The sequence below is a fragment of the Dromiciops gliroides genome, chromosome 6, assembly GCF_019393635.1.
Source record: "Dromiciops gliroides isolate mDroGli1 chromosome 6, mDroGli1.pri, whole genome shotgun sequence".
NCBI lineage: Eukaryota > Metazoa > Chordata > Mammalia > Microbiotheria > Microbiotheriidae > Dromiciops > Dromiciops gliroides.
In genome coordinates this window covers 249,308,443-249,336,240 of record NC_057866.1, presented here as the reverse complement: position 1 = coordinate 249,336,240, position 27,798 = coordinate 249,308,443, and the positions used below count along the sequence as shown (strand labels likewise).

The window sequence follows — 27,798 nt, the reverse complement described above, 5'->3', positions numbered from 1 at the left end:
CACCGAAATAAAAAATAAACAGGAAAGTACCCACCAATACCCACCAGAATGTGAGGCACCAATCAAGGGCTCAATTAATGTCAGCTAGAATAGCCTCATGCTATAATGTTGATGAGAAGATACTGGTGACCTTCCTTCTGAAAAATGGCCTGTTGCTAGGCCCTGGCTGACAGAAGTCACATTTTGTGACTCCATGTTTGATCCCTGGTTGTTTCGCTTGTCTCTAAGATCTCCCTTTCCACTTGGTCCCTTTGAATTGGCCTAGCAATAGCTATCAGATAAAAGGTCAGAGACCCAGAATAATGAGTTCAGGATATGCATTCACCTCAACTGAAGCTTCTGTTTGCCCATGGGGCTAGGGAGCTATACGCATTCATATAAGAAACTGCCGGACTTGTGATGTTTGAACTCTTTGCTCCTTCTCTGAACCTCATCCATGATCTCTTACCTTTCTGATACCTTTCATTGTACCCATCCAGGTCCTTATAGAGCCCGTATTTGTGAAAAAGTGACTTTTTTTTACTGTTAGTGCTGGATATTTTTTTGGGGGGGGTGAAAAAGCACAATAGAAACACTTTACAATTAAAAGATGGTGTGTGTATATATATATATTTAATCTAAAGGTATGTAATAGATACTTGGAACAAAAACATTCGGTGTTATTCAGTTGCGTCTGACTCTTTGTGACCCCATTTGAGATTTTCTTGGCAAAAATACTGGAGTAGCTTGTCATTTCCTTCTCCACCTCATTTTATAGATAAGGAAACCAAGGCAAATAGGGTGAATTGACTTGACTATGACCACAGTAAGTGCCTGAGGCCAGATTTGAATTTAGAAATATGAGTCTGACTTTAGGCTGACACTGTATCCACTAGATCACCTAATTGCTCACAAAAACATAACTGATTTGAAACAAAGTAATTAGGAACAAATGTTTGGCTAAGACATATATTGTACTATGGTTTATAAATTGGTTTTTTTGGAGTTTTTTTTAATTCTATCAAGGCAACACTTCCCAGACATACTATAAGAATCTCAAGAATTCTGATTCATTTTCCTGGGTCAGTTTTCATTTTCAAATCTTTGTTGTGGCTAACTATCCCTGGGAATAGTAGGAAGTGTCCTTGGCTGTCTAGATAGAGAAGCCATATAAGGGTTAGACTTCAAAATTAAATGAGACTTTTAAGATTGATTTTTTCCATCCCCTTTTCTGGGATCAAGGGATTTTTGGAAATAGAAGGAAAGGAAAATGGTAGAGGCAGGGTGACTTTGGGGTGTAGGACAGAGATCTGGGATATTAAAATGTCACAGAGAGGGTAAAGTAAGGTATTCCAATTTCAGCTGAATTGTGTGGGAGGGAGAAGATAAAAGCTACCCAACTTGAGAAAGGGGACATCAGAGTAAAAAGCTAAATCTTCTAACTGCAAAGCTTAACTAAGAGCAGTGCCTTTCATGGTCTATTTGTCTGTTCATTTAAGACTGCAATACTTGATAACAGGATCATAGATCTAATTGAGCTAGAAGTGACCTGGGAGATCATTTAGTCTTCTCATTCTTTTTTTTTTCTTTTTTTTTTTTGGTGGGGGGCAGGGCAATGAGGGTTAAGTGACTTGCCCAGGGTCACACAGCTAGTAACTGTCAAGTATCTGATGCTGGATTTGAACTCAGGTCCTCCTGAATCCAGGGCCAGATGACATTGTGCCACCTAGCTTCCCCCATTTAGTTTTATAAACTATAACCCATCAGAGGTATGAACTTGCCACTTTGCCTACATTATCCAACTCCATGGGAGGCAGCTGGTATAGTGGAAAGAGCCCTGGATATCTCGGATTCAAATCTTACTTCAGTTGCTTACTACCTGTGTGACAAGATACACAATATTCCTGAGACTCAGTTTCCTCATCTGTAAAATGAAGGGAGGATAGATATCCTCCAAAGTTCCTTCCCAGGTCTAATTCTATAATCCTTTTGTGAGGTCTATCAGGAAAGTTATTTTTGTCCACTGTGCTATGGAGGGGACAAAGGTAGCATAAAAAGGGTTCCAGGAAGTGGAAATGTAATAAAATTTTGAAACCTTAGATTTTTTTCCCTCAAAAATAAAAAGGATGAAGATAGCAATCCTACGTGCTTAATCACTCAGTATTCATTCTATTTTTGTAAAAGTTCCTAAGATTTAGAGCTGGAAAGCATCTTAAAGCTAGTTCAGTCCAGTGTCCTCATTTCTTTTTGTGTTTGTTGCCAACCACTGCTTCAAACTGAATATTTTGGACCCGGTTTATGGCCGCCAATGCACGTTCAGGAAGAAATCTGTGGAAGAAAAGTGAAAGTTTTTCAAATTAATATTGTTTGAGAATACGGACACCAGAACTAATATGAAATGGATGAAAGTAACAGATGCAGAGGACATTAAACTAAGAATGCGTTGCTTTACCAGTAGCTTTTTCACTGTCAAGTTTTGATTTTCTGATAATTGCCTAGACTGGATTTCGTTTTTTTTGTTTTTTTTTTTTTTTTTGGTGAGGCAATTGGGGTTAAGGGTCACACAGCTAGTGAGTGTCAAGTGTCTGAGGTCGGATTTGAACTGAGGTCCTCCTGACTCCAGGGCCAGTGCCCTATCCACTGCACCACCTAGCTGCCTCTAAAATTATTGTTATTATTTTCATTTTGGGGGGGGGCAATGAGGATTAAGTGACTTGCTGGATTTGGTCCCTTTTCAAAAGCAATTAATCAAAAAGCATTTATTAATCACTACAATGTTCTTGGTGCTGTGCTAGGTATTGGGCATATAAAAACAAAAATAAAATACTCTCTACCCTAAAGAAGCTTATATTCTACTAGGAAAGAAAACATTAATGTTCTTCCTTCTCCACTGGCATTTCACATTTATATTGAGAATCCCCAAGATGCCAGTCCTATATTTTAGAAGAAATTCAGAATGCCAAGGTTTCTCTAAATCATTAAGAAATATCCCCCCATCTTCAGTGTTGTCTTTTCACAGTTTCTATCTTGCGCTAATAGAAAACTGGCTTCCTCCAAATGACTCTACATCCTTGGAAACCTGATCCAAAGTTGGCTGCTCCTTTTCCCAGTAATTCTCAACACATTGAACTAGAAGGAAGAATTGGCACATAGAATCGCAGAACTTGAGAGTTGAAAGAGCCCTTAGTGGCCTTCCATACTTGAACCCATTCTTGAAAAGAATCCCCATCGTTTATTTTCCAGGGTGCAGCCCTTAGGGTACTTTGTTATTGCTTAGTCATTTCAGTTGTGTCTGACTCTCGTGACCCTATTTGGGGTTTTCTTAGCAAAGATACTGGGATGGTTTGCCATTTATTTCTCCAGCTCATTTTACAGATGAGGAAACTGAGGGAAACAGGGTTGAGTGATTTGCTCAGGGTCCCATGGCTACTGTTTAAGCCTGGATTTGAACTCAGGTCTTCTTGACTCCAGGACCAGATGTTTTCACTGTGCCACCTAGCCTTTTACTCTTACCTTGAATAATTATTTTAATTATTTGTTATTATTATTTAACTCTTCACATGTTTATATCTTGCCTCTCCCAGTAAATTTCGCATACCCAACACCTAGCATACACCAAGTGTTCAATAAATGTATGAATAGCAAGAGATATATTATGCATATAACATGTTTTTCTGCATGTAACACCAAGGCAAACAACTTCCTTGGAAATGGAGATAAAATAATCATGTGATGGAAGATCATAAGATTGGATTAATGTTGAACTCAAAATAGGTTTAAAAAACCAAAAAGACCCCCAAATCTTTCTATGATATGCTCATAAAAATGCTAACTAAATAGCTCATTCAGCTCTATTGAAAATATGACAACTAGATGTGAATCTTGGTCAAAAACAATTTCCCTAGTTAGGCAGGGAGAAGCTACAAAGTAAACAAGATGATTCTATCAGAATGAACTGCAAAAGTACCAAAACTTGAAATATTGAAAATGAAAAGCAACATTTAGTATTTGATTCTTTTTCTTTTTTTTTTTAGTGAGGCAATTGGGGTTAAGTGACTTGCCCAGGGTCACACAGCTAGTAAGTGTTAAGTGTCTGAGGCCGGATTTGAACTCAGGTACTCCTGACTCCAGGGCCGGTGCTCTATCCACTGCGCCACCTAGCTGCCCCCAGTATTTGATTCTGAAAATATTTTATGATTTTTTATGGTAATTTGCAATATTTTCATGGCTATTCCAATCTTTTTCTAAAGACTTAATTGGATGTGCTTGTTACTTAAAATCAGGAAGAAACTAGATATACACAGCAAAGAAAATGTCTTATTTAACTAGAGACATATGCAGGAGAGAAACCTCACTGCAATTGTCATTGAGAAAGTCCAATCTGACCTTCCCTTGAATGATCATGAAGGAGATACCTAGAAATACTTTGATAACCATTCTTGGGGTCTTGTCTCCAGCACCCGGTATAGGTTGGCATATTTCAGACTATAAAACAGCCTAGGTGTAGGGTTACCATTTCTACCTGGCATACAGCTCAATAATGAAAACATTTATTTGTGGAATGTAAAACCAGCTCTTAATGTTTTTTGTTAATTTAAGTTTTTTCCCATAGTGGAAGGGACCTTAAGGTTCACTGACTCTAACTGTACTCCCTGCCCCCTCAGTTTACCGATGAGGAAACTGATACCCAGAGACATTAAATGACTTGGCCAAGATCACATATTTTCAGTTACTATTACAGGGGTGGCTTTACTTAATAAAATTGTTTAACTATCTGTAACTGTAAAAACTGTCTAATTCGTTATTTGCCTAAATTACCAAAAGTCAATAAATATATTAAAATCGATTATGCTTCCTGAATAAGGTGAACTTTTCTTGCTTGAAAAAAAAACAAATGAAAACCAATTGCACCCTCCCAAGAGTATAACAGAATGGGACTATTTATTTATTTATCTGTTCATTCATTCATTCATTCATTCATTTATTCATTCACTTGTTCATTTACTTTTGTGGGGCAGTGAGGGTTAAGTGACTTGCCCAGGGGGACACAGCTAGTAAATGTCAAGTGTCTGAGGCCAAATTTGAACTCAGGTCCTCCTGATTCCAGGGTTGGTGCTTTATCCACTGCGCCACCCAGCTCCCTGAATGGGATTATTTTACAAATAAATTTCACTTCCTGTCCCTGACTTGTGCTGAATATGCACTTGTTAGGTTCTGAATGTTTCTTTTTGGTGAAGATTTACTACTGGATTTTGATATTGTCTTTGTCTTAGATTCTCTTCCTCTACCAGTATTACTCAGCAACCTCTCCTCCTTGGAGGTTTACCCCATCTATATGAAATAAATATGTTATTCATATTTTGTTGTGACCTCTTAGGATCCAGATCATTCTCACTTCTTGCTTGGCTCATAGTTTCTCTCCAGCTGAATACTTGGTCTCATTCTTAGAGATATCAATATCCATGATGCCTCTTCGAATTTTGATTGCCAAGTTCATAACCCTCTTCAAGTCCCATGACTTTCTTCTTCAACAACCCACAAGGATGTTCCTAATCCAGATAATGTGTAACTATGCAACTCTGATGATTTTGATCTCTTAGTTTTCTCCTTATCTCATGTTTTCCCATTTTCCCCTGACTTTCATTCCTCCTGAAGTTATTTTTACCCTCATCACCCTGTAGTTTATTACTGCTCTGGTCTCACTTTCCTCCTTGCACAACTGGGACCCTGTAGTTGAATAGTTACTCACTGTATGTCACCTATTTGCCCTCTTGTCCTTCCTACTGCCATTCTCACCTTTGCTAATCCTCAACCCTGACTCATACCCATCATCCACCTACTCCTGAGCTGCTGAACAATGCTGGAAGAAGTTGGAACATCTTGTTAACTAGACCAGGGCTTCTTAAACTTTTTTCAGTCATGACCCCTTTTCACCTGAGAATTTTTTACATGACCCCAGGTATATAGATAGATAAAATAGGTATATAAATCAAACATTTACTGCCAAATTTTTCGTGACCCCCATATGAGGTCACAACATATAGTTTAAGAACCCCTGAACTAGACCCACTGCCAATTCATGTTATCTAATCTCAAGTGGCCCCTCATTGTTGAACCACAACATTTTTATTCTTCCTTGATCATCTCTTTATACCTCATTTGCTATTCCAAAGTTTCTCTTTGATTGTCAAAACTCCTACCCCTTCCAGTATCTCTCAGTAGAGTTCCTCACTTCTTACTCTGCTGAGAAAATAGAGACCATCTATGTTGAGGAACATGAAAGAAGAGGAAGCCCTTCTCCACAAGTCAAATCAATAAGCATTTACTAAGTGCTTACTATGCGAAAAGCATTGTGCTAAGTGCTGGGGGCATAAAGAAAGGCAAAAACATTTTCCATTGTTTCTTTGCATCTTCATTGCCTACCACATTTAAGAATTCTAAAAAACTGAATTGAAAAAAGGCCTCAGAGGGACATCTGGAAAAACAGATTTCTTTGAATAAAAATGGTATGCCTATATTTCCCATCCCCCTCCTTTTCTCTAAAACTTATAGCAGGAGTATCATTCTCCACCATCAACAGCCATTAATTACTTTGCCTCCTCCTTTCTATAAGAGGGGGTCTCTTATGAACCCAACAAATCCAGGACAGAACTCATTATCTTCCTCCTCCCCAAACCCTCCCCTTTTCTGAGCTTTCTATTAATAATCTGGGTAGGACTCCACCACCTTCCCAATCATCAAGGCTTGCCCTTCGTGTCTTCCTCACTTACAGTCACTGCACATATATGTTCTGCTACAAAATCTTGTCATTTTTATCTTGACAACATCACTCCTATTTGTTCCCTTCTTTTGACTCATACAGCCTCCACTCTACTTCATGCCTTCATCACCTATCTCTCTCAGACTATAGGGGCAACTGGGTGGCAAAGTGAATAGAATATTAGGCCTGGAGTCAGGAAGACTCATCTTCAAGAGTTAACATTTGTCCTCAGACACTCAATAGCTGTGTGACCACAGGCAAATTCCACCTCATCTGTAAAATGAGCTGGAGAAGGAAATGGCAAGCCACTCTAGTATCTTTGCCAAGAAAATCAAATGGAATAACCAAATGAGGTTATGAAGAGTCAGACATAACTGAAATGAACTAACAATAATAATTATCATCTTAGAATGTAGCCTTCTAACTGTAATTCCTGCTTCAAATTTCTCCCTACTCTAATTAGCTTCTACACCCCTGCCAGTGATTTTTTTTTTGGTGAGGCAATTGGGGTTAAGTGACTTGCCCAGGGTCACACAGCTAGTAAGTGTCAAGGGTCTGAGGCCGGATTTGAACTCAGGTCTTCCTGAATCCAGGGCCTCTATCCACTGTGCCACCTAGGTGCCCCGCCAGTGATTTTTTAAAAGCATACATCTGCCTGTGTCACTCCCCTGCTCAATAACTCCTGTGCTTCCTATTACTTTCAGGATCAAATGGTAAGTCCTCTGGGATTGAAAGCCCTTCCTAATCTGACCCTTTCCCTTCCAATGATATTTGCAGACTCATTGGAGATATTAGGCTTTCTCTGGCTGTGATCATGCCAAAATGACCATCTTTCTGTTTCTCATACATGAAATTCTCTCTTCCATCTCTATGTATTTGCACATCGTTGTAATGCCTTTGTTCCTTACTTCTACCTCTTAGAGTTCCTTACTTTCTATAAGACAACACTCAAACATTCTCTTCTACGTGAATCTTTTCCTGATCCGCCTGACTGCCAGTGCTCTCCCTCCCAAACTACCTTGTAATGAATTACTTTGTACGTATTTGCATTTATCCACCCTATATTTATATTGCTTATATTTGTATATGTACTGATCTTCCTCATCAGAATGTAAACAACTGTGTGGGAAGTGTTTCTTGTACTTATATTTCCAGAACATAGCACAGCATCTGGAACATGGTAAGCATTTAATAAATACTTATTGATTGATTGTTCCATCTCCATTGGTCCACTTGCAGTTTTCCCACATGGCTCTCCATTTCCCATTTCTGTGCTTTTGTGCTAGTTGTTTTCCATGTGAAGAAAGTCCTTCCTGGTTCCCCCAGCTGCTAGTGGCTTCCCCTATGAGATTACCTTCCTTATACTATCTCTGTATCTTGTATAGTTATTTGCATGTTGTCTTCCCCATTAGAATGTGAGCTCCTTGAGAGGAGAGGCTGTGCTTTTTCACTTTTTTTTTTGTATCCCTAATTCTTAGCATTGTGTTTGGTACAAAGTAAGGACTTAAACACTTGATGCCAAATTAGATGACTAAGGTGAGAGTGGATGGTAATGGTAGAAAAGAGTCATTACTATTCTCATGAAGGAATCTTGGCCACAGCTGTGGTAGGGGCATGCAGACTGTTTCCCCCAGGGCTAGAGTATGTCTGGCAAAATATACAGTTGCACACTTCTGTTACTACTAATGGTGGCTTGTTTTTAAAGTATATATTGTAGAGTACCAACTCTGGAGTCAAGAGAGCCTGAGTTCAAATCTAGCTTCAGATACTAGCTGTGTGACCATGGGCAAGTCACTTAACCCCAATTGCTCCCTCCCCCAATAAAATATATATTGTACTATACTTACTTTTCTAATATCAAACTGAGATTCAAATATGATGGAACAAAAATCATTTTCTTGTCAGTTAAAATTCCATCCATAAGTTTCCTCACAACTTCATCTGTCTCCAAAACACGCCATAACCTTAAAAAGAAATAAAGAAATGGATTTTTATTGGCTCAAATAGAAACCTGGAAAAAAACTTATGTAAGTAAGTGCCCTTACTTATTTTTTTGAATGTTAGCAGTTTGCTGCTACTGTACTATTTCTCAAGCACAAGGATATGAAAGATATGAAGAAGGAAAGACTTGCTCTGCTTAGCCCCAAAAGACAAAGTTTGGCCCATGACTGAACTGTTGTGAAGCTAAACATATTACAAACATGTGCTTTCATTCAACCAGCCTGGCATTGTGCATGATGTACTCTGAATATAAGTTAGATAAATAACATGACAATATACAGTCTTGTCATACTCCTTTTCCCATTTTAAACCAACCAGTTGTTCCATGTTTGGTTCTAACTGTGGCTTCTTAACCCCCACATAGGTTCCTAGGAGACGAGTAAGATAATCTGGTACTGCCATCTATTTGAGGACTCGGACAGATTTTTGTGATCCGCATAGTCAAAGATTTTAATGTAAGCAATGAAGCAGTAGCTGTTTTTCTGGAACTCCCTTGCTTTCTCCATGATCCAGCACATGTTGGCAATTTGGTCTCTAATTTTTCTGCCTCTTCAAAAATCAGCAAGCTCTTCTGGTAATTCTCAGTTCTCATATTACCGAAGCTTAGCTTGCAGAATCTTTTTATTTATTTATTTATCTATCTATCTATCTATTTTTTTTTAGTGAGGCAATTGAGGTTAAGTGACTTGCCCAGGGTCACACAGCTAGTAAGTGTTAAGTGTCTGAGGCCGGATTTGAACTCAGGTACTCCTGACTCCAGGGCCGGTGCTCTATCCACTGCGCCACCTAGCTGTCCTAGCTTGCAGAATCTTAAGCAAAACCTTAGTGTTGTGTGAGATGAGTGCAGTTCAGCAAATTGAACATTCTTTGGCATTGCTCTTCTTTAGAAATGGGATGTAAACTGATCTTTTCTAAACCCATGGTCACTTTTGAGTTTTCCAAATTTTCTGGCACCTTAACAGCATCACCTTTTAGGGTTTTAAATAGTTCAGCTAGAATTCCATCACTTCCACTAGCCTTGTTATTAATACTTCCTAAGGCCCACTTGGCTTCAATCTCCTGGATTTCTGGCTCTAAATCACTAACTGCACTATCATGGTTATTGGTGATAAGACCCTTCTTGTGCAGTTCTGTATATTCTTGCCACCTCTTCTTTTTTTCTTTTTGTTGAGGCAATTGGGGTTAAGTGACTTGCCTAAGGTCACACAGCTAGTAAATGTCAAGTGGCTGAGGTCAGATTTGAACTCAGGTCCTTCTGACTCCAGGGCTGGTGCTCTATCCACCCTTGCCACCTCTTCTTAATCTCTTCTACTTCTGTTAAGTCCCTACCATTTTGGCCTTTTATTATGCCCATTTTTGCATGAAACAATCCCTTGATAGGTCTGATTTTCTTGAAGAGATCTCTTGTCTTTCCTATTCTATTATTTTCTTCTATTTCTTGACATTGCTCATATAAGAAATCTTTTTTATTTCTCCTAACTATTCTCTGGAATTCTGCATTCAGTTAGGTATATCTTTCCATTTCTTCTTTTCCTTTCCCTTTCCTTCTTTCCTCAGCTATTTGGAAAGTCTCATTAGACACCCATTTTTCTTTCTTCCTCCTCTATTTCTTTAGGATGTTTTTGAGGCTGTCACCTGTACAATATTGTGAACCTCTTTCCACAGTTGTTCAGGCACTCTCTTTACCAAATCTAATCCTTTAAATCCATTATAAACCAACTCAACATTTTTTCTCTAAAATACTCTATTTATATTCTATCTCTAACAATGTCAGAAGGTGTTAACACTTACAGGTAACCAGGAATACATCTAACACCATAAAGCATATTGTTTATAAAGTTGGCAATACTTAAAAAAAATAACAGATTTGGGTTCCAAGACTCTCTAGCTTAGGAGTTGAGCTGCTGAATTTCAGTTTAGCTGTGATGCAGAGAGTTATACTTATTTTCAAGTCTGTATCAATGATGTTTGAGGTTTGTCTCTTTTTATTAATAGGTTAGCCAACTACAAAGCCATTTACCTATTGTATGGGAATCTTGGACTGCTCTGGCTTTAGGCAAAAATTTGTTCTGTCTTCATTTCTCCCCATTTAGCATTCCATCTTCCCAGCTTTTTGTCAAGGAAGTAACAGATCTGCAGTTAGGCTGATCTACTACTGAATGACCTTGGGTAAGTCACTTGTCTCTCTGGTCCTTTCTTTTCTCATCTGTAATATGGTTCTAAGGTTCTTTCAATTTTGATTCTAGACTTTTAATAACCTACAAAAGAAACCCTAACATAAATACAAGAAAGAAAAAGGGACTCGATTTGCTATTTATTTTGAAAATATTTTCATTTTAAAGGAGGATTTCAGGACAATGATTGCCTTTCAATTCAAACAATAAACAAGCACATCTTAACAACTGCTTATTCATCATTCTCTCCTGACTCCAGAGTTGGCTGTATTTAGTACCCATTTCTGATTTGTTTCTCACTTTGCTATATTATTATTTTATATTGACATCATTTTACTTCTTTAAAAATTGTTTTATGGGGGAAGGAGCCAAGATGGTGGAGGAAAGGCAGTGATTTGCTTGGGCTCTCCCCGCAATCACTCCAAATACCTTCAAATAATGCCATAAGATAATTTATAGAGCATCAGGACCTACAAAAAGACAGGGTGAAATAATTTTCCAGCCTAAGACAACTTAGAAGGTTGGCAGAAAAGGTCTGTTGTACCAGGGTGAGAGTAGAGTGCAACCCAGCACAAACCATCACAGTGTAGCCCCAGCCCCAGAAAACTAGGAGCAGGCCTTGGTAGCCTCTGAATCAGCAGTGGCAGCAACTGCTTCTGGAGCTCAAGCCATAGATGGTAAGGGCATTGAACAATTGTCCAGAAGGAGATTACAGGGATCTCTTTGCTAGCACTGAGGAAGGACTCTGTTGTTTTGCCTATACTCAGATACAGGTTACAGTCTTGGGTGGCAGTCCCAGGTGGGGAAAGAGCTCAAGCACACAACAGTTTGCAGCCACAGTGGAGAGGGATTCTGTTCATAGTTCCAGAGTAGAAAAGCAGGCCTATGGTTGTTTGTAGACCTGCACACAGGCCAGGAGAATAGTAAACACGCCTCTCTTTAAATCATACCACCTTGGAAGAAGTAAAAACTTACAAATTCCTAGAAGTATCTCTGAAAAAAGCTTCACAAACCCCCTGAAGCTTGGGACAGTGAGCCCTCCACTCTGGAAACAGTGCCCCACTTTAACAAAGAGTTAAAAGTCAAGAAATAGGCTGGGAAAATGAGCAAAAAGAAAAAAATGCTGACCCCAGAAAGTTTCGATGGTGACAAGGAAGATCAAAATATACCCTCAGAAGAAGATAACAAAGTCAAAGCTCCTATATCCAAAGCTTCCAAGAAAAATATGAATTGTTCTCAGGCCATAGAAGCATGCAAAAATATATTTGAAAATAAAGTAAGAAAGCTAAAGGAAAAAATAGAAAGAGAAATGAAAATGATGGAAGAAAATCATGAAAAAAGTCAATAGCTTGGGCAAAGGAGACACAAAAAAATACTGAAGAAAATATCACCTTAAAAAACAGACTATGCCAAATTGTAAAAGAGGCACAAAAAGCCAATGAGGAAAAGAATGCCTTGAAAAGCCAAATTGGCCAAATGGAAAAGGAGGTACAAAAGCTCTCTGAAATTAAGATTGAACAAATGGAAGCTAATGACTTCATGAGAAATCAAGAAACAATAAAGCAAAACCACAAAGAATGGAAAAATAGTAGGCAATGTGAAATATCTCATTGGAAAAACAACAGGAAAGATAATTTGAAAATTATTGGACTACCTGAAAACAATGATTAAAAAAGAGCCTAGACATCATCTTCCAAGAAATTATCAGGGAAAGTTGCACTAATATTCTAGAACCAGAAGGTAAAATAGAAATTAAAAGAATCCACCCATCACCTCCTGAAAGAGATCCTAAACAGAAAACTTCCAGGAATATTACAGCCAAATTTCAGAGCTCCAAGGTCAAAGAGAAAATATTATAAGCAGTCAGAAACAATTCAAATATTGTGGAGCCACAATCAGGATAACACAAGATTTAACAGCTTCTACATTAAGGGATTGGAGGGTTTGAAATATGATATCCTGGAGGGCAAAGGAACTCAGTTTACATCCAAGAATCACCTACCCAGCAAAATGTAGTATAATACTTCAGGGAGAAAAATGGAAATTCAATGAAAAAGAGGATTTTCAGGCATTTGTGATGAAAACACCTGAGCTGAATAGAAAATTTGACTTTCAAATACAAGACTCTAGAGAAGCCTGAAAAGGTAAACAGGAAAAAGAAAGCATAAGGGATATTAAAAGGTTAAACTGCTTACATTCCTTTATGGGGAGATAATACTTGTAACTCAAAAGAACTTTCACATTATTAGGACATTATTAGGGATGGAGTATATTTAGACAGAGGGAACAGCTGTGAGTTGAATATGAAGGGATGATATATAAAATTAAGGGGCAAAAGAGGAATGTACTGGGAGAAAGGGAAAAGGAGAGGTGGAGTAGGATAGAGTATCTTACATAAAAAGAAGCAAGAAAAAGCTTATACAATGGAGGGGGGAAATGAGGGAGGTGCTGAGGAGTGAGTGAACCTTACTCTCATCAGAATTGGCTCAAGGAGAGAATAACATACACACTCAGTTGGGTATGGAAATCTATCTTACCCTGTAGGAAAGTAGGAGGGGAAGGGGATAAGGAGAGGGAGATAGAAGGGCAGACTGGGGGAGAGTGGAGTCAGAAACAAAACACTTTTGAGGAGGGAGAGGGTTAAAGGTGATAGAGAATAGAGTAAATGTCATGGGGAGGGAATAGGATGGAGAGAGATACAGTTAGCAAAGTAACTGAAAACATTTTGAAGCAAGATCGTCTGACAAAGGCCTCATTTCTCAAACACATAGAAGACTTAGTCAAATTTATTAAAATAAGAACCATTCTCCAATTGATAAATGATCAAAAGATATGAAGTTTTCAGATCAAATAATCAAAGTTATCTATAGCCATATGAAAAAATCCTCTAACTCACTATTTATTAGAAAGATGCAAGTCAAAACAATTCTGGGGTACTACCTCATACCTACTGGATTGGATAATAGGACAGTGGAGGAAAATGACAAATGTTGTAGCGGATGTGGGGAAAATGAGAGATGAATGCACTATTGGTGGAGTTGTAAACGGATTCAAACATTCTGTAGAGCAATTTGGAACTATGGCAAAGGGCTATAAAACCGTGCATGCTCTTTGACCTAGCAATACCACTACTAGGTTGCTATCCAAAAAGAGATAAAAAACAAAAGTTAAAGCACCTACATGTACAAAAAATACCTTTTCTGGTGCAAAGAATTTGAAATTGAGATGCTCGTCAATTACGGAATGGCTGAACGAATTGTGGGATGAGATTATGATGGTACTCTATTGTGCTATAAAAATGATGAGCAGGATGTTCTCAGAAAAAAAATGTTTTACTTTTCATAAGCATCTGAGGTTGAGCCTGAATTTTCCATACCATGCAAATATCCTCTCCTATTTTACCCTCAATGACACCCCTCTCCTCCCATTCTTTATTCTGAGATTCTTATGTCTTATCTTAGTGCAAAGGATCAGACCAAAACAAGAAATTTAAAAGCTATATCAAGAATTCAGCATAGGGGACCTGCATTCAAATTTAGTCTCTGCTCACTTATTACATATGCTACTTTAGGCAAGTTAATCAACCTTTTTGGGCCTCATTTTCCTCATCTGCAAAGTGAGGGGTTTTGGAATAAATAACTATTAAGTAGCCTTGAAATTAGAATTCTATGACCATATGATTTGGGGTTCAAATAATCCCCAATTCTTTATATAATTCTCAATTGCCCTTTTAATTATAGTGACCATGTGGTAGGCTTATTTCATTTATAGAAACATGACATCCTACTTAGAGAAATTGTCTATGTGCCCAGCTAAAGATTCAGGATGACAAAGAATTAGACATCAATAAGCAGCACAGAGAAGAGATTTTCTGTTGTTTTTTTTTTAAGAAAATGTCCCAAGCATTGTTAGTGCTAAACCTTTAATTAGTTTAATTGCATATTATTGAGATGGTTATTTGTTTGCATTCTCTGAAGTGGTCCTGGAGTAAGAGGAAACACAGTGCCTAACTGAGATTTATGTGGAATGTCAGGTAATGCAGGGAGATTGCAGTGTCTCTCCAATGGTTAGAATATATTTCTACTCTAACCTTTAACCTTTATATTATTCATTATTTTACTGATGAGTATTTTATTATTAATTACTTGATTAATAATAAACTCTGTACTTTTGTAAACTCTAAAAATAATAAGAAGAAGGGATCTTTGTGAATCTAGGACATTGCTCCTAGCAAAAATATTACCTTATTTCTTTTTTTTTTTTTGGGGTGAGGCAATTGGGGTTAAGTGACTTGCCCAGGGTCACACAGCTAGTAAGTGTCAAGTGTCTGAGGCTGGATTTGAATTCGGGTCCTCCTGAATCCAGGGCCGGTGCTCTATCCACTGTACCACCTAGCTGTCCCACCTTATTTCTTTAGTCTCTTGTAGCTTGTGTTGCTTTGAACAGGGTGGTTGGGACAATCTTCACCTCTGAGAAAGGAGAGGAGAAGAGGAAAAAGTGACATCTTTGAGCCAGTTTTACAGGTGGAGATAAATGTAGTACTGAACTGTTCCCTTTTCTTTTGCAAATGAGGAGCTAACACCAACTGGCCAACTCTGTCCATCCACTTAGAGGTCACATAGAATATAGTCAGATGGGTAGGTAAAAATCGCATTTTTTCCTCCAGTCTCTAGGGTTCTTTCAGCTTTGATCCACATGAAAACTAGACTTCTCAAGCACGATCTTGTGCTCCTCTGTCACCCTTACCTTGTGCTTGGGTTTTTGGTAAATCCAGTATTAACAAAAACTGGGCAGAGACAAGAGGTCTTGATTCCATTTTTTCCCAGGGTAGCAAGTTCTGTTGTCAGGGCTCTGTGAAATCCAACAGCAGCAAATTTGCTAGAACTACAAAAGAATGATGAACAATTATCTAATGCAATGTATCCTTTATGACAATTTCACAGTACAAAGTGTTTGGATAGAATATCTACTCATTTTCCAACCAATGTCACAATTTCTTTTATGTTGAATTTTCTTAGATTATGAAAAAAAATGCATCCTAATTTAGATCCCTTACATGCTTAGATGTTGTTTTGTTCTTCATTCTCGAAGAGGACCATGACATGAGGTTGATGTTATGACTTGCATTGAATTGGATTTCAGTGAAGGAAGGCTGTGCAAGGTCACCAACCTCACTCTCTCCTCCAAAACCATCTGGGTCCAGTGGCAAGAGATACACACACACACACACACACACACACACATATATATAAATCAGGATGACTGGAGATGGCCCTGGATGTTTAAAGCAATTAGGGTTAAGTGACTTGCCCAGGGTCCCACAGTGAATAAGTATCTGAGGTGAGATTATTTGAACTCAGGTCCTCCCAACTCCAGGACCAGTGCTTTATCCACTGCACCACTTTGATAGTGAATGTGTAAAAGAAAAGTGTAATATTGGCAATTTTCCTAGGACAAATCATAGCTGTTACTCAATCATAAATTGTCTTTGCAATGTCTCTGAATTCAGTCTCTATAGCTTTAATTATATTTCTTAAATAGGAAAAAATAAATGTGAGTGCAAAAAGATATAAAAAAAATAGCTACAATGAAATACTTGTACTATACAATGGAAAGAGCCCCAGCTCTGGAGTCAGAGCATCTAGGTTTCTATCCCATCTTCCCTGTTTAGGAGCCTGGGGCAAGTCTCTTTATCTCTCTGGGGTTCAGTTTCCTCAGCTATAAAATAAAGAGGTGTGATTAGATGGTCTCCAATATTTTCCCAGGGTCAGCTAGGTGGCACAGTGGATAAAGCACTGGCCCTGGAGTTAGGAGGATATGAGTTAAAATCTGACTTCAGACACTTGACACTTACTAGTTGTATGACCCTGGGCAAGTCACTTAACCCTGATTACCTCAAACATCCAGGGTCATCTCCAGTCATCCTGATGTATTTCTGGTCACTGGACCCAGATGGTTCTGGAGGAGAGAGTGAGGCTGGTGACTTTGTTCAGCCCTTCCTCATTTAAATCCAATCTACTGCAAGTCATGACATCACCTCCCAATGTCACCAACCTCTTTGAAAATGAAGAAGAAACAACAACAACAACAATATCTTTCCAACTCTAAAGTTTATGACTCTATGGTGCACGTTTTCCTTTTAGCATTTTTATCTAGCTTTGAAGTTTTCTTTTCTTTTCTTTTTTTTAGTAGCTTTGAAGTTTTCAATCAGGAAAACAGCAACCACTTTGACTTCTTAATTTTATTTTTAATATGCCTGTGATATAGTAACTCCTTTAAGAAATAAGAAATAATAAAAAATAAAAACAGTTTGTTGCTTCTTACATGGGTGGCATGAGAATGTGAATAAAATAATGTACCTGAAGTCAAATCCAGTTCTGAAGATCTTGCATCATGAGGTTCTTTAAGACTCAGTTTTCTCATGTGCAAAGTATAGGTGATATATCTATATCTTTAAAAAAATTTTTTCCAGGGCAATGAGGGTTAAGTGACTTGCCCAGGGTCACACACCTAGTAAGTGTCAAGTGTCTGAGGCTGGCTTTGAACTCAGGTCCTCCTGAATCCAGGGCCAGTGCTTTATCCACTGCGCCACCTAGCTGCCCCCCCCCTTTTTGATATACCTATATCTACATCTACATCTCATCTCTATCTATTTCTATCTTTATCTCTACCTCTATCTCTATCATCTCTACCTCTATCTATGTGCATATAGACATAACTCACATCACAGTATTGTCATGAGGAACATATGTTACAAACTTTAAATTTCTGAAGAAATATGAGTTATTCTTTAGAGGGGAAGAAAATGGGAAATACCTCTAAGTTTGGATTTGTTTTTTTTTCAAATATTGGAATAGTAGCATGTGTTTTAGGTTGTATAATTCCTATATATGTCTTCAGGGGAAACAGGGGCTTGAGCACAACCACATTCATGTACTGTATGTTTTCACTGCCTTTTCCTTTCTCCTTGGGCATAGCTACATTATATCTGTCAGGGAGAACACAGAACATGACCAGGAATATGGAGCCCAGGTCCCCAGTACTGCAATTCCTTAGGAAGCCACTGACCTGTACTTCCATTATCATAACATATTGCAAGTGAGTAAAGATTTTGTCAAAATGTTGAGAAGCTGATGATATTTTTTTAACCTGTAGCATGGTGGATGGTGTATGGCAGAGGGGAGAAACTGGGATAGCTGTAGACAGAATTCACGATGTGGGGTTTTGTACAAGTGACATGGTGCCACAAGCCAGTTTTCTTTTGCTAGGCATTGTCTTGGCAAGCATGTTTGTTAGTCTAATGACTACCTGGCTTAACGTTATTGAGTAAAGAAATGATTAAAAAATAAACAACTGTCTACAAACTAAGTGATTTTTAAAACTCTTGTGGCACAAATTTGGATGTAAGATGTCTCCAGCTGGCTTAGCACTGACCTTAAGGTTATCAGTAGATAGTAGCCTGTTTCTGCTTCTTTATTTGTTCTTTCATTTCTTTATTTTGTTCTTTATTTTACTGTACATTATGTTCAATAAGCATTATTGATTTTCTTATGGTTGTCTCAACTGACCCCTGTAATTGAAATCCATACAGTTTCCAAATCTAAAAGTAGTTTGAATATACATATATACATCTTTTCTGGTTCAGATGAAGACATTACCAACTGTATTTGCCCTAGAGTTCTGAAAATACTAGGAAGGGGGTGGAATGGTTGAACAATCCTTCAAAATAACTCAAGAAGGCAGAAAAGTGCCCTAATAGAAATCAATACATACCAATAAGGGATAAGATAAGGGATGACTCCATGACCACAGATGGACGCCACGGTGATGATATGACCATGGTTTCTCTGCATCATGGGAGGCAGGAGTGCTTTAGTAATCTTCAGAATAGTTTAAAAGGGAGAGAGAGGGAGAAATGGACATTATTTCCAATAAGAGGTATTTATTTTGTTCTTTCGATATTCTAGCCAGTCTTAGCATAGAAAGGTGCCAACAGAAATGAAGCAATCTTCCTTTCTCAGGTCCAAATTTGTGGTTTATACTCACCCAGAAGTGACCTAGAATGTTGACTTCAAAAGTTTTGATAATTTCTTCATCTTTGGTGCTCAGAAGATCCGCTGGATAAATTGTCCCGGCATTATTCACTATGATGGTCACATGACCAACTTCTTTCTTTATCTTTTGAAATTTAAAGAACAGATTAATTTTGTGTGTCAGAAGGTTTCAGGTAGATGGTAAACAAGGACTAAATTATGTCTTCAGTTTGTATAGTGAGGAAGCACCTCACCCCCACCCCAACTTAAACAGGAACTATATTAAAGCAAATATTTATTCATATATTCATTTATTCAATTCCTACTGTCTGTCAGTTACTATGCTAGGTATTGAGGATACAAAGAAAAAAAATAGTCTCTGCTCTCAAGAAGTTTATACTCAATTGAAGGGAAGCAATATTATTTGGGTGGGGGAGGATAGGATAAGAGATGGCATTTAATATGCACCTCGAAGGAAGTTAAGGAAGCTATGAGACTGGAATAAGGAGGGAATATATGAGAGCTAGCATGGGCAAAGGCATATAATCAGGAGATAGAATGATGTGCATTAGAAGCAGCAGGTAGGGAGATATGAAGGAAGATCTATAGGCAGCAGAAGACTCAGACTGAAGCCACCAACTCTTCAAGGACTAAAATTACCTACCCAATGCCTGTTTACCTACATGCGCTGTTCAGTAACCTGAATTTTGACAACCACAAAGCGGCCAGGTGTTAGCTAGTGACAGATTTCAATAGAAATTAAGGCAGAAACTCCATCCTCTGTGTTGGAAGGGATGTGGGAAAGCTGGAACGCTAATCAACCGTTGGTGGAGTTGTAAACTGATCCAACCATTCTGGAGAGCAATATGGAACTATGTCCAAAAGGCTATAGAACTGTGCATTTCCTTTGATCCAGCAATACCACTGACATCCCCCAAAAGAGAAAAAGACATATTTGTGCAAAAATATTAATAGCAGCTCTTTTTGTGGTGGCTAAGATTTGGAAATCAAAGGAATGCCCATCAATTGGGGAATGGATAAACAAGCTGTGGTATACGATGGTGATGGAACATTACTGTGCTATAAGAAATGACAAACAGGATTATTTCAGAAAGGCCTGGAAAGATGTGTATGAACTAATGTATAGTGAAGAGAGCAGAATCAAGAGAACATTGTGCACAGATATGAAGTTTGAACGGTGAAGAAAACTATTTTCAACAATACAATGATCCAAGACAATCCCAAAGGACTAATGATCCACCTCCAAAGAAAGAATTGATATTGATGGGACACAGACTGAAGCATGCTATTTTTCATTTACTTTCATTTTTTCCCTTTTATTCAAGTTTTCTTATACAAAATGACAAATATGGTAACATTTTACATAATTGTACATGTATAACCTTTATCTGATTGCTTACCACCTCAGAGAGGGGAGAGGGGAGGGAAGGATGGATAACAATTGGAACCCAAAACCATAAATAAAGATGTTTAATACTTAAAAAAAAATAAAAAAGAAATCCCCCCACTAGCTGTGTGACCCTGGGCAACTAGCTGTGTGACCCTGGGCAAGTCACTTAACCCCAATTGCCTCGCTTAAAAAAAAAATTAAAAAAAAAAAAAAGAAATCCCCCCCACTCAAAAATGTACACGAGACACACTTTTATGTATAATTTGCTTTATTAACATTTTATCCAATCTAGGCCATCATTAAATCTGATTGGCATTTGCTGTTTTTTTTTTTTTTGGCAGGGCAATGAGGTTTAAGTGACTTGCCCAGGGTCATACAGCTAGTGAGTGTCAAGTGTCAAGTGTCTGAGGCCGGATTGGAACTCGAGTCCTCCTGAATCCAGGGCAGGTGCTTTATCTACTGTGCCTCCTAGCTGCCCCCACATTTGCCAATTTTTAAGTTGTAAGAGGTTTACTCTGAAAATTCCAGCCCACCCTTGAACTTTGGTCTCCCTAACTCTAAGTCTCCACTCTATCTACTGTACCACCCAGAAAAAAAAGGAGTGCCTAAGAAAGTAATGGACCCAATTAATAAGGATTCTGTTTTCTTTGGAATATATTTTGTCTCCAGTCAAGCTCCTGTGAACACTTAAGGTGACAGTGAGAACTAGCTTAGTATATTCTTGATACCCCAGGCAACTGTCTTAAACCTTTGAAAACAGGTGCTTTAGCAGATGGAATTATCTCATTGGTAATCCCTCAGATCAGTGCAAATGATTGCTCCAGGAAGAACAAAATGATATTTGGATAAGAGAGAGTGACATGTAGGCAAGGAATAAATCCTATCATAGAACGCTACTTCAATCAAGGCTAAGAATAATGCAAAAGGCTTTGGTCTAATTTTTTTTTTAGATCAGTCCTTTTTTTCTCCTGCATCACTTGTTATTGATTTATTAAGAACTTGCATAGAAATGTACTTTGTCCTTACCTTGTCTATCATGCTATAAATGTCTTCTCTGTTACTGCAGTCGACCACAAAAGCATGAGCTGTGGCCCCTAGTTTTCTGCATTCAGCAGCTGTTTCTTCAACACCATGCTGCAAATGGAAAAAGAGATGGAACAGGGAAAGCAATAAACATTTATATAACACCTATGATGTACCAGGCATCATGCTAAACACTTGACAAACATAACGTCTTTGATCCTCACAGCAACCATAAGAAGTAGGCATTGTTATCCTCATTTTGCAGTTGAGGAAACTGAGGCAAACAGAGGTTAGGTGACTTGAACAGGGACATAAAGCTAGTAAGTGTCTGAGACTGGATTTGAACCCAGATCTTCCTGTATGGAGGTCCATCACTCTATTCACTGCATCACCTATATAAAAGGCAAAATTCAATGAATGGGGCTGGGAATAGAAAGAGAAGAAGGTTAAAACTATTCAAAATTTCTCTTCTTCCTTGTCTTTTGCATGTGACATTAGTTCCTATGTTTGTCGTTCAGTCATGTCCAACTCTTCATGACCCCATTTGGGGTTTTCTTGGCAAATAAACCTTTTCCAGCTCATTTTACACATGAGGAAACAGAAGCAAACAGGTTAAGTGACTTGCCCAGGGCTTACCCAGCTAGTAAGTGTCTGAGGTCAGATTTGAACTCAGGAAGATGACTCTTTCTGACTCCAGGTCTGGTGCTCTATCCACTGAACCACCTAGTATAGAACACTTCAATTTAAAACAAACAAGAAACCCTTTGGCAGAAATCTTGTAGTAAAATCTTCTACAATTTTTGTTTTAATGCCTATTAACAAACAGCATAAAGTTCATTAAAAGATAAACTCAGGGTGTGTCAAGGTTCCTTACAGCACAGTTTGGAAAATGGGGAAGATATCAGGAGTTGAACTGTGGGGCCTAATCAAAGGAACCTTTCCACCTGTCTGTTCCCAGGAAATACTCACAGCTCCTAAAATGTGTTCTTTGACTCCTTGGTTCTCTATCTAAAAATCTTTTATGCTACCGATGCTTTCCCTTCTAAGACATCAAATAATCAAATAATATATCTAAATACTTATCCCATGTTGCATTTTTTTCAATATTAAATTAAATCTCTGGGTCAGCTAGGTGGCATAGAAGATAGAGCACCAGCCCTGGAGTCAGGAGGACCTGAGTTCAAATCTAGCCACAGACACTTAACGCTTACTAGCTGTGTGACCCTGGGCAAGTCACTTAACCCCAATTGCCTCACCAAAAAAAAAAAAAAGAAAGAAAGAAAAATGAACAAAAAAATTAAATCTCTTCTAATGTTGTTCTAAAATTTCTCTCTTCTCTCCTCTTTGCCCCACCAGTATTTCATAGCCATGGGCCTCCCAGGACCAGCATTTGCGGGTTTCTGCAATATGTTTCAAATTTAAAATTCATATTCGACAGACATTTATTAAATGCCTACTATGAGCCAGGTCCAGTGCTAAGTGTTAGGGATACAAAAAACCAAAACAAACAGTCCCTGCCCTTAAGGACATTATATTTCATAGGTTCCATATACCAAGATAAGAGAGCACAACCAATTGGTAGCAAGGGTGAGTTGGGTAATGGAGGAATGCTTTACCTAGAAAATTGCCTCTGAGCTCAACCTTGAAGGAAGATAATGAGTTAGAGGCAAAGCTGAAGACTTAGTGGTTTGCAGGTATTTGAATGCAGCTGTGTAATGTGGGATTTACCTGTGTGAAGGCACAGAAATTGAAGGTGCAATGTCAAATCTGAAGAACTTTCTCTTTGAAATCATGCTGGAGAAAGCTAGTTGAATGGGTAGTGGATAGAATGCTAGGGCCAACATCAGGAAGACCTCGGTTTCAAATCCAGTCACAGACACTTAGTAGCTGTGTGATTATGGGCAAATAATTTAACCTCTGTTTGACTCAGTTTCCTCACCTATAAAACAGGGATAATAGTAGCACCTACTTCTCAGGGTTTTTGTGAGGATCAAATGAGATAATAACTGTAAAAGGGCTTAGTATAGTGTTTGGTACTAATTATTATGTTAGTATTTTCTGTTTTCATGTCACATTCATTCTATACATATCTCTTCCCACTTCCCTAGCCTACAAGCAATCGATTTTAAAATTTAAAGAATAAATAGAAAAAACCAGTTCAACAACCAACTTGCACAAACACATCATTGTAGTCTGTCTGAAAGGTATCTAGTATTCTGTACTCCTTTTCTTAATTTAATATTTTATTTTCTCCCAATTACATGTAAAAACGATTTTGAACATTGATTTAAAAATATTTTTGAATTTCAAATTCTCTCTCTCCCTCACTCCCCACACTGAGATGACTAGCAATCTGATAAAAGTTATACATGTGCAGTCATGTGAAACGTATTTCCATGTTAATTGTGTTGTGCATTCTGTACTAATTTCCTACTTTTGTAAGGAAGCAGAAGGCACATTTTCTCAACTCTTCTCTAGAGCCAAGCTTATTGGTCACTATAATTATTAGCATTCCAGTTCTGTTTTTATTCTAAGAACATTATTAAAGTCACTGGGCATGTTATTTCCTGGCTCTGCTTACTTCATTCTAGAGCAGTTTGTATAACTTTCACCTGACTTTTTTTTTGGCAGGGCAATGAGGGTTAAATGACTTGCCCAGGGTCACACAGCTAGTAAGTGTCAAGTGTCTGAGGCCAGATTTGAATTCAGGTCCTCTCTACTCCAGGACCATTGCTCTATCCACTGTACCACCTAGCCACCCCTTCACCATGACTTTCAAGAATGCCCTCTTGGTTTTTTGTTTGTTTGTTTTTGGAGGCAATCAGGATTAAGTGACTTGCCCAGGATCACACAGCTAGTAAGTGTCTATGGCTGAATTTGACCTTGGGTCTTCCTGTCTCCTGAGCCAGTACTCTCTAACCTCTGAACCACCTAGCTGTCCTTTGGAACGTTTTCAAAGGCAGATACATTTTATAACTTGAAGAACACTCTTATAACATGTTCCCTGGAAGGTGTAATGAGAGAAGTTTATCGAAATCTGGATAGAATCTGGATTTGAAGAAGCAGCAAACAATGCTCCCTATGTATTCATTAACTAAATAACTATGAATAATGAACTGAAATCAGGAGTAAAAGGAAACCACCCAAAACAAAAAACAACAACAAAACCAAACAAACAAACAAAAAAAGAAAAGAATAGAAAAGAAAAAAGGAAACCACCCTTCGGTTGAGATCCTCCCCGTGAATATTTCAGGGACTATGGTGCTTTCACCAGGTCTCACTTTATGGGGGAGACTTACTTGGTGCCTAACCCTGGGTAATTTTATTTACCTCTCTCCATTCTTGAAAAGAGAGAAATAAAGTTCAATGAAAATTATGCTGGTTTTACCCATGACCCTGGCACTTATGTTTCCCTTGGCATTTTTATGGCCATACTAGACGGGTCTGCAAACCAGCCTTAGAAAATAAACAAGCTGTCCTAATTCATAGGGTTATGAAGTTAAGATCCCCGGTGAGTCAAAACCAGACTCCATAGAGATACCTTCCAGTCATGGAGCTAACCTTACCTCATTGCCCTTTCTTGGGATCACATACAAGTAAAACTATGGTTGAGGTAAGCCTCTCAGAGAGCCATGACTTACTGGATCCTGTATGATCCAGTGGCGATCCATTTACTTCCATAAGCCATCTCTATGGGGGTTCTGAGTGGGAGGGTGTGGGGAAATCTTCTCTTGTGCCATTTCACCTTCTTTGCTGCCCCATCTTCATAATCAGTTATTAAGATGAACCTGAGCTTTCATTATGAAATCTACCCGTAGAATTACAGAATGGCCATTCAAATATCCATATCATAGATTTGCAGCCCAAGTAGGGGATTGGGAAATGTGAAGTTGGCTTTATGTGAAAGATATAGCTTGTCTTCAACCTTGACTTAGTCTTGCATTATATTTACTCTGTGTATCACGTTGCTTTCCCAAGGCAACAATTTGTGTCACCCAGGGCTAAATGGGAATATGCCCCTATAGGAGCAACATCTCCCAGAGCTATGAAATGTCTGAGAGTCAGGCATTGTCCACGTGTGGGACAAAAGACCACCTACTCAAAACAAATGCCTGGAATTGGAGAATTAAAGAAAAAAATTTAATTTCTTTCTGGAGAAAGGGCGCATAACCATGTATGGTGAGTGTGCACCCACAGCATCTGAGCGAGTAAAAGAATTATCTTAGAATACTTAATGACATACAGGGTTTGGTTGGTTTTTTTTCATGTCACAGAATTCTATGCAGGCTATTTGACCACAATAGACTCAGCTCAGCTGCAAATTTGTTGTTTTTTAAAGAATATTTATTTTTAGCATTCTTTTCTTTTTAAATTTTGAGTTCTAATTTCTCTGCCTCCCCACCTCTCCCTCACCCACTGAGAAGAAAAGTAAAATGATATCAATTATATATGTGAAATAATGTAAAACATATTTCCATCTTAGCCAGCAACTAGACTAACTTTTGGGGGTCACGAACCCCTGGGGTAGTCTGATGGAGCCTGTGGACCCCTTTTTAGAATCCTGTTTTTTGCTGCATAAAAATAAAATCTATAAAATGCCAAAAGGAAGCCTATTATATTAAAGTGTAATTATCAAAATATATATTTAAATAGACTAGGTTAAGAGCACCTGAACTAGGGTAGCCCCTGAGATTCCTGCCAGCTCTAAATCTATGATTCTAGGGCCATTTAATTTGATAGTCAAAAGGCAGTAATGGGCTACCTCAAAAACTCTTCTAGATCAAAGATGAGGGGAAATAGACATTGAAAGTAGCAGTTGTGGGAGCAGCTAAGTGGCTCAGTGGAAAAAGCACCAGCCCTGGATTCAGGAGGACCTGAGTTCAAATTTGGCCTCAGATACACTTATTAGCTATGTGACCCTGGGAAAGTCACTTAACCCTCATTGCTCTACAAAAACAAAGAAAAAAAGAAAAAAAAAAGAAAGCAGCAGTTGCTAATTTGAAATGAGAAGAAAATCAGAAAATATTTTTTATTGAGCAAAAAGGGCTCCAGGAAAAGCTCCTTTGAAGACTTTAAGAATTTCTTTTTGAGACCAGTAGACCACGTTACAAGGCAAGTGGCATCAAAATATGATTGAAAGCAAGAGCATGAGTCTTAACAATATGAATGGCAACTAAGATCCTACACCAGTAAGGAAAATTCTCCACAGAAGTGAGACAAGTAGAAGCTTTGTGGCATTACCCCTTTGAAGGGAGGTGGTTTGCTTATCCCTTAAGGCTCAAAACCGACAGTGGAAGGAGCTGGATTTCCCCACATGCTGTGCTATGAAAGGGAGGCTCAGTTGTCATTGTTTGGTCTCACATAAAGCTCTGAGATGACATGAGTAAGTGAAGAATACTGCTCCAGAGATTTAATTTCCAGAGATGTTTCCATAAAATTTCAAACCTAGAATGCAAAAAAAGAGGCTAAAACTGTCCTGGTTTTTGTTTTTTTTGTTTGTTTTTGTTTTTTACAAGGTTCTCAGTTGGTAGAGTTAGTTAGAACATCTGCCAGTTAGGTTGCTTTTTAAGAAAGGGAAAGCACTTGACATTGTCTCATGCTTTGATCCTCATAACAGTCACACATGGTAAATCTATAGCTATCTGCCCTCATTTTACAGATGAGGAAATTGAGTCTGAGAAAGGTTAAATGACCTGCAAAAACGGTAACAAGGGTAGTAGGATTGAAATCCAAGACCTCTTGATTCTAAATCCATTGTTTTTTCCTCTGGACAAGACAAGTCGAGAAGTTGAGAGAAATAAAAATGTATTTCATTACCTTATTAATATCCCACAGAACCAGTTTGCTTTTGTGTTTGGCAAATTCATAGGCAGTGAGTCTCCCAATTCCATGTCCGGCACCAGTGACTAAAACAATCTCTCCGCTGACAGACTTTCTCTTCACCGGAATAAAGAGCTTCACCAAGGCCTCCAAGTAGGAGTAAATGACAATGGCCAAAAGCGCAAAGAGTTCTAAGATGATGTTCATTGTTTCAGCTGCAGTCTTCTCTCCTCACCTAATGTTTTCCTTTAGTGGAGAGAGGCACAGTCTGGAGAGCTAAGTGTCAAGAAGGTCAGAGCCCCAGGGGTTAGCTGTATCTCGGGTATTAAAGAGAACTGGAAGGTGATAAGCAAGGCCACAAGGGCAGGCTTGTTCCTCGTGTTCTGTTGATTCTCTTGCAATAGACTCACTTGAAGTGGTGCCAACTGCTGACAGAAGCTTGGCACAAGAAGAGGTGACGAGGAGGTAACCAATTCAGGGCATGTTTGCAGAACTACTTTTTTTGTTTGTTTCATTTTTTTGCAGGGCACTAAGGGTTAAGTGACTTGCCCAGGGTCACACAGCTAGTAAGTGTCAAGTGTCTGAGGCCAGATTTGA

The 27,798-nt window shown here is 38.4% G+C and overlaps 1 protein-coding gene across 1 annotated transcript; it reads right to left on the bottom strand.

Annotated features, from left to right (window-relative positions):
- Positions 1-594: 594 nt before the first annotated feature.
- LOC122731095 (17-beta-hydroxysteroid dehydrogenase 13-like) lies at positions 595-27,524 on the bottom strand. Its single transcript, XM_043970954.1, has 7 exons — positions 27,199-27,524; positions 21,385-21,492; positions 18,961-19,092; positions 18,688-18,794; positions 15,661-15,798; positions 8,587-8,703; positions 595-2,307 (listed from the first exon to the last, which is right to left on the bottom strand). Exons 1-7 carry the CDS (start codon positions 27,406-27,408, stop codon positions 2,217-2,219), a joined length of 903 nt encoding a protein of 300 aa, XP_043826889.1. The 5' UTR covers positions 27,409-27,524; the 3' UTR covers positions 595-2,216.
- Between the last annotated feature and the right edge of the window lie 274 nt (positions 27,525-27,798).

Bases quoted from the DNA above. Each gene is read 5' to 3' on its own strand.
- LOC122731095 (XM_043970954.1), bottom strand. From the start codon at position 27,408: ATGAACATCATCTTAGAACTCTTTGCGCTTTTGGCCATTGTCATTTAC. The intron at 15,799-18,687 runs GTATGTATTGAT...ATTCTTTTGTAG, and splicing joins CCTTATCTTATCCCTTATTG to TTCTAGCAAATTTGCTGCTG. The intron at 2,308-8,586 runs GTAAGTATAGTA...TTTCTTCCACAG, and splicing joins CTCAGTTTGATATTAGAAAA to ATTTCTTCCTGAACGTGCAT.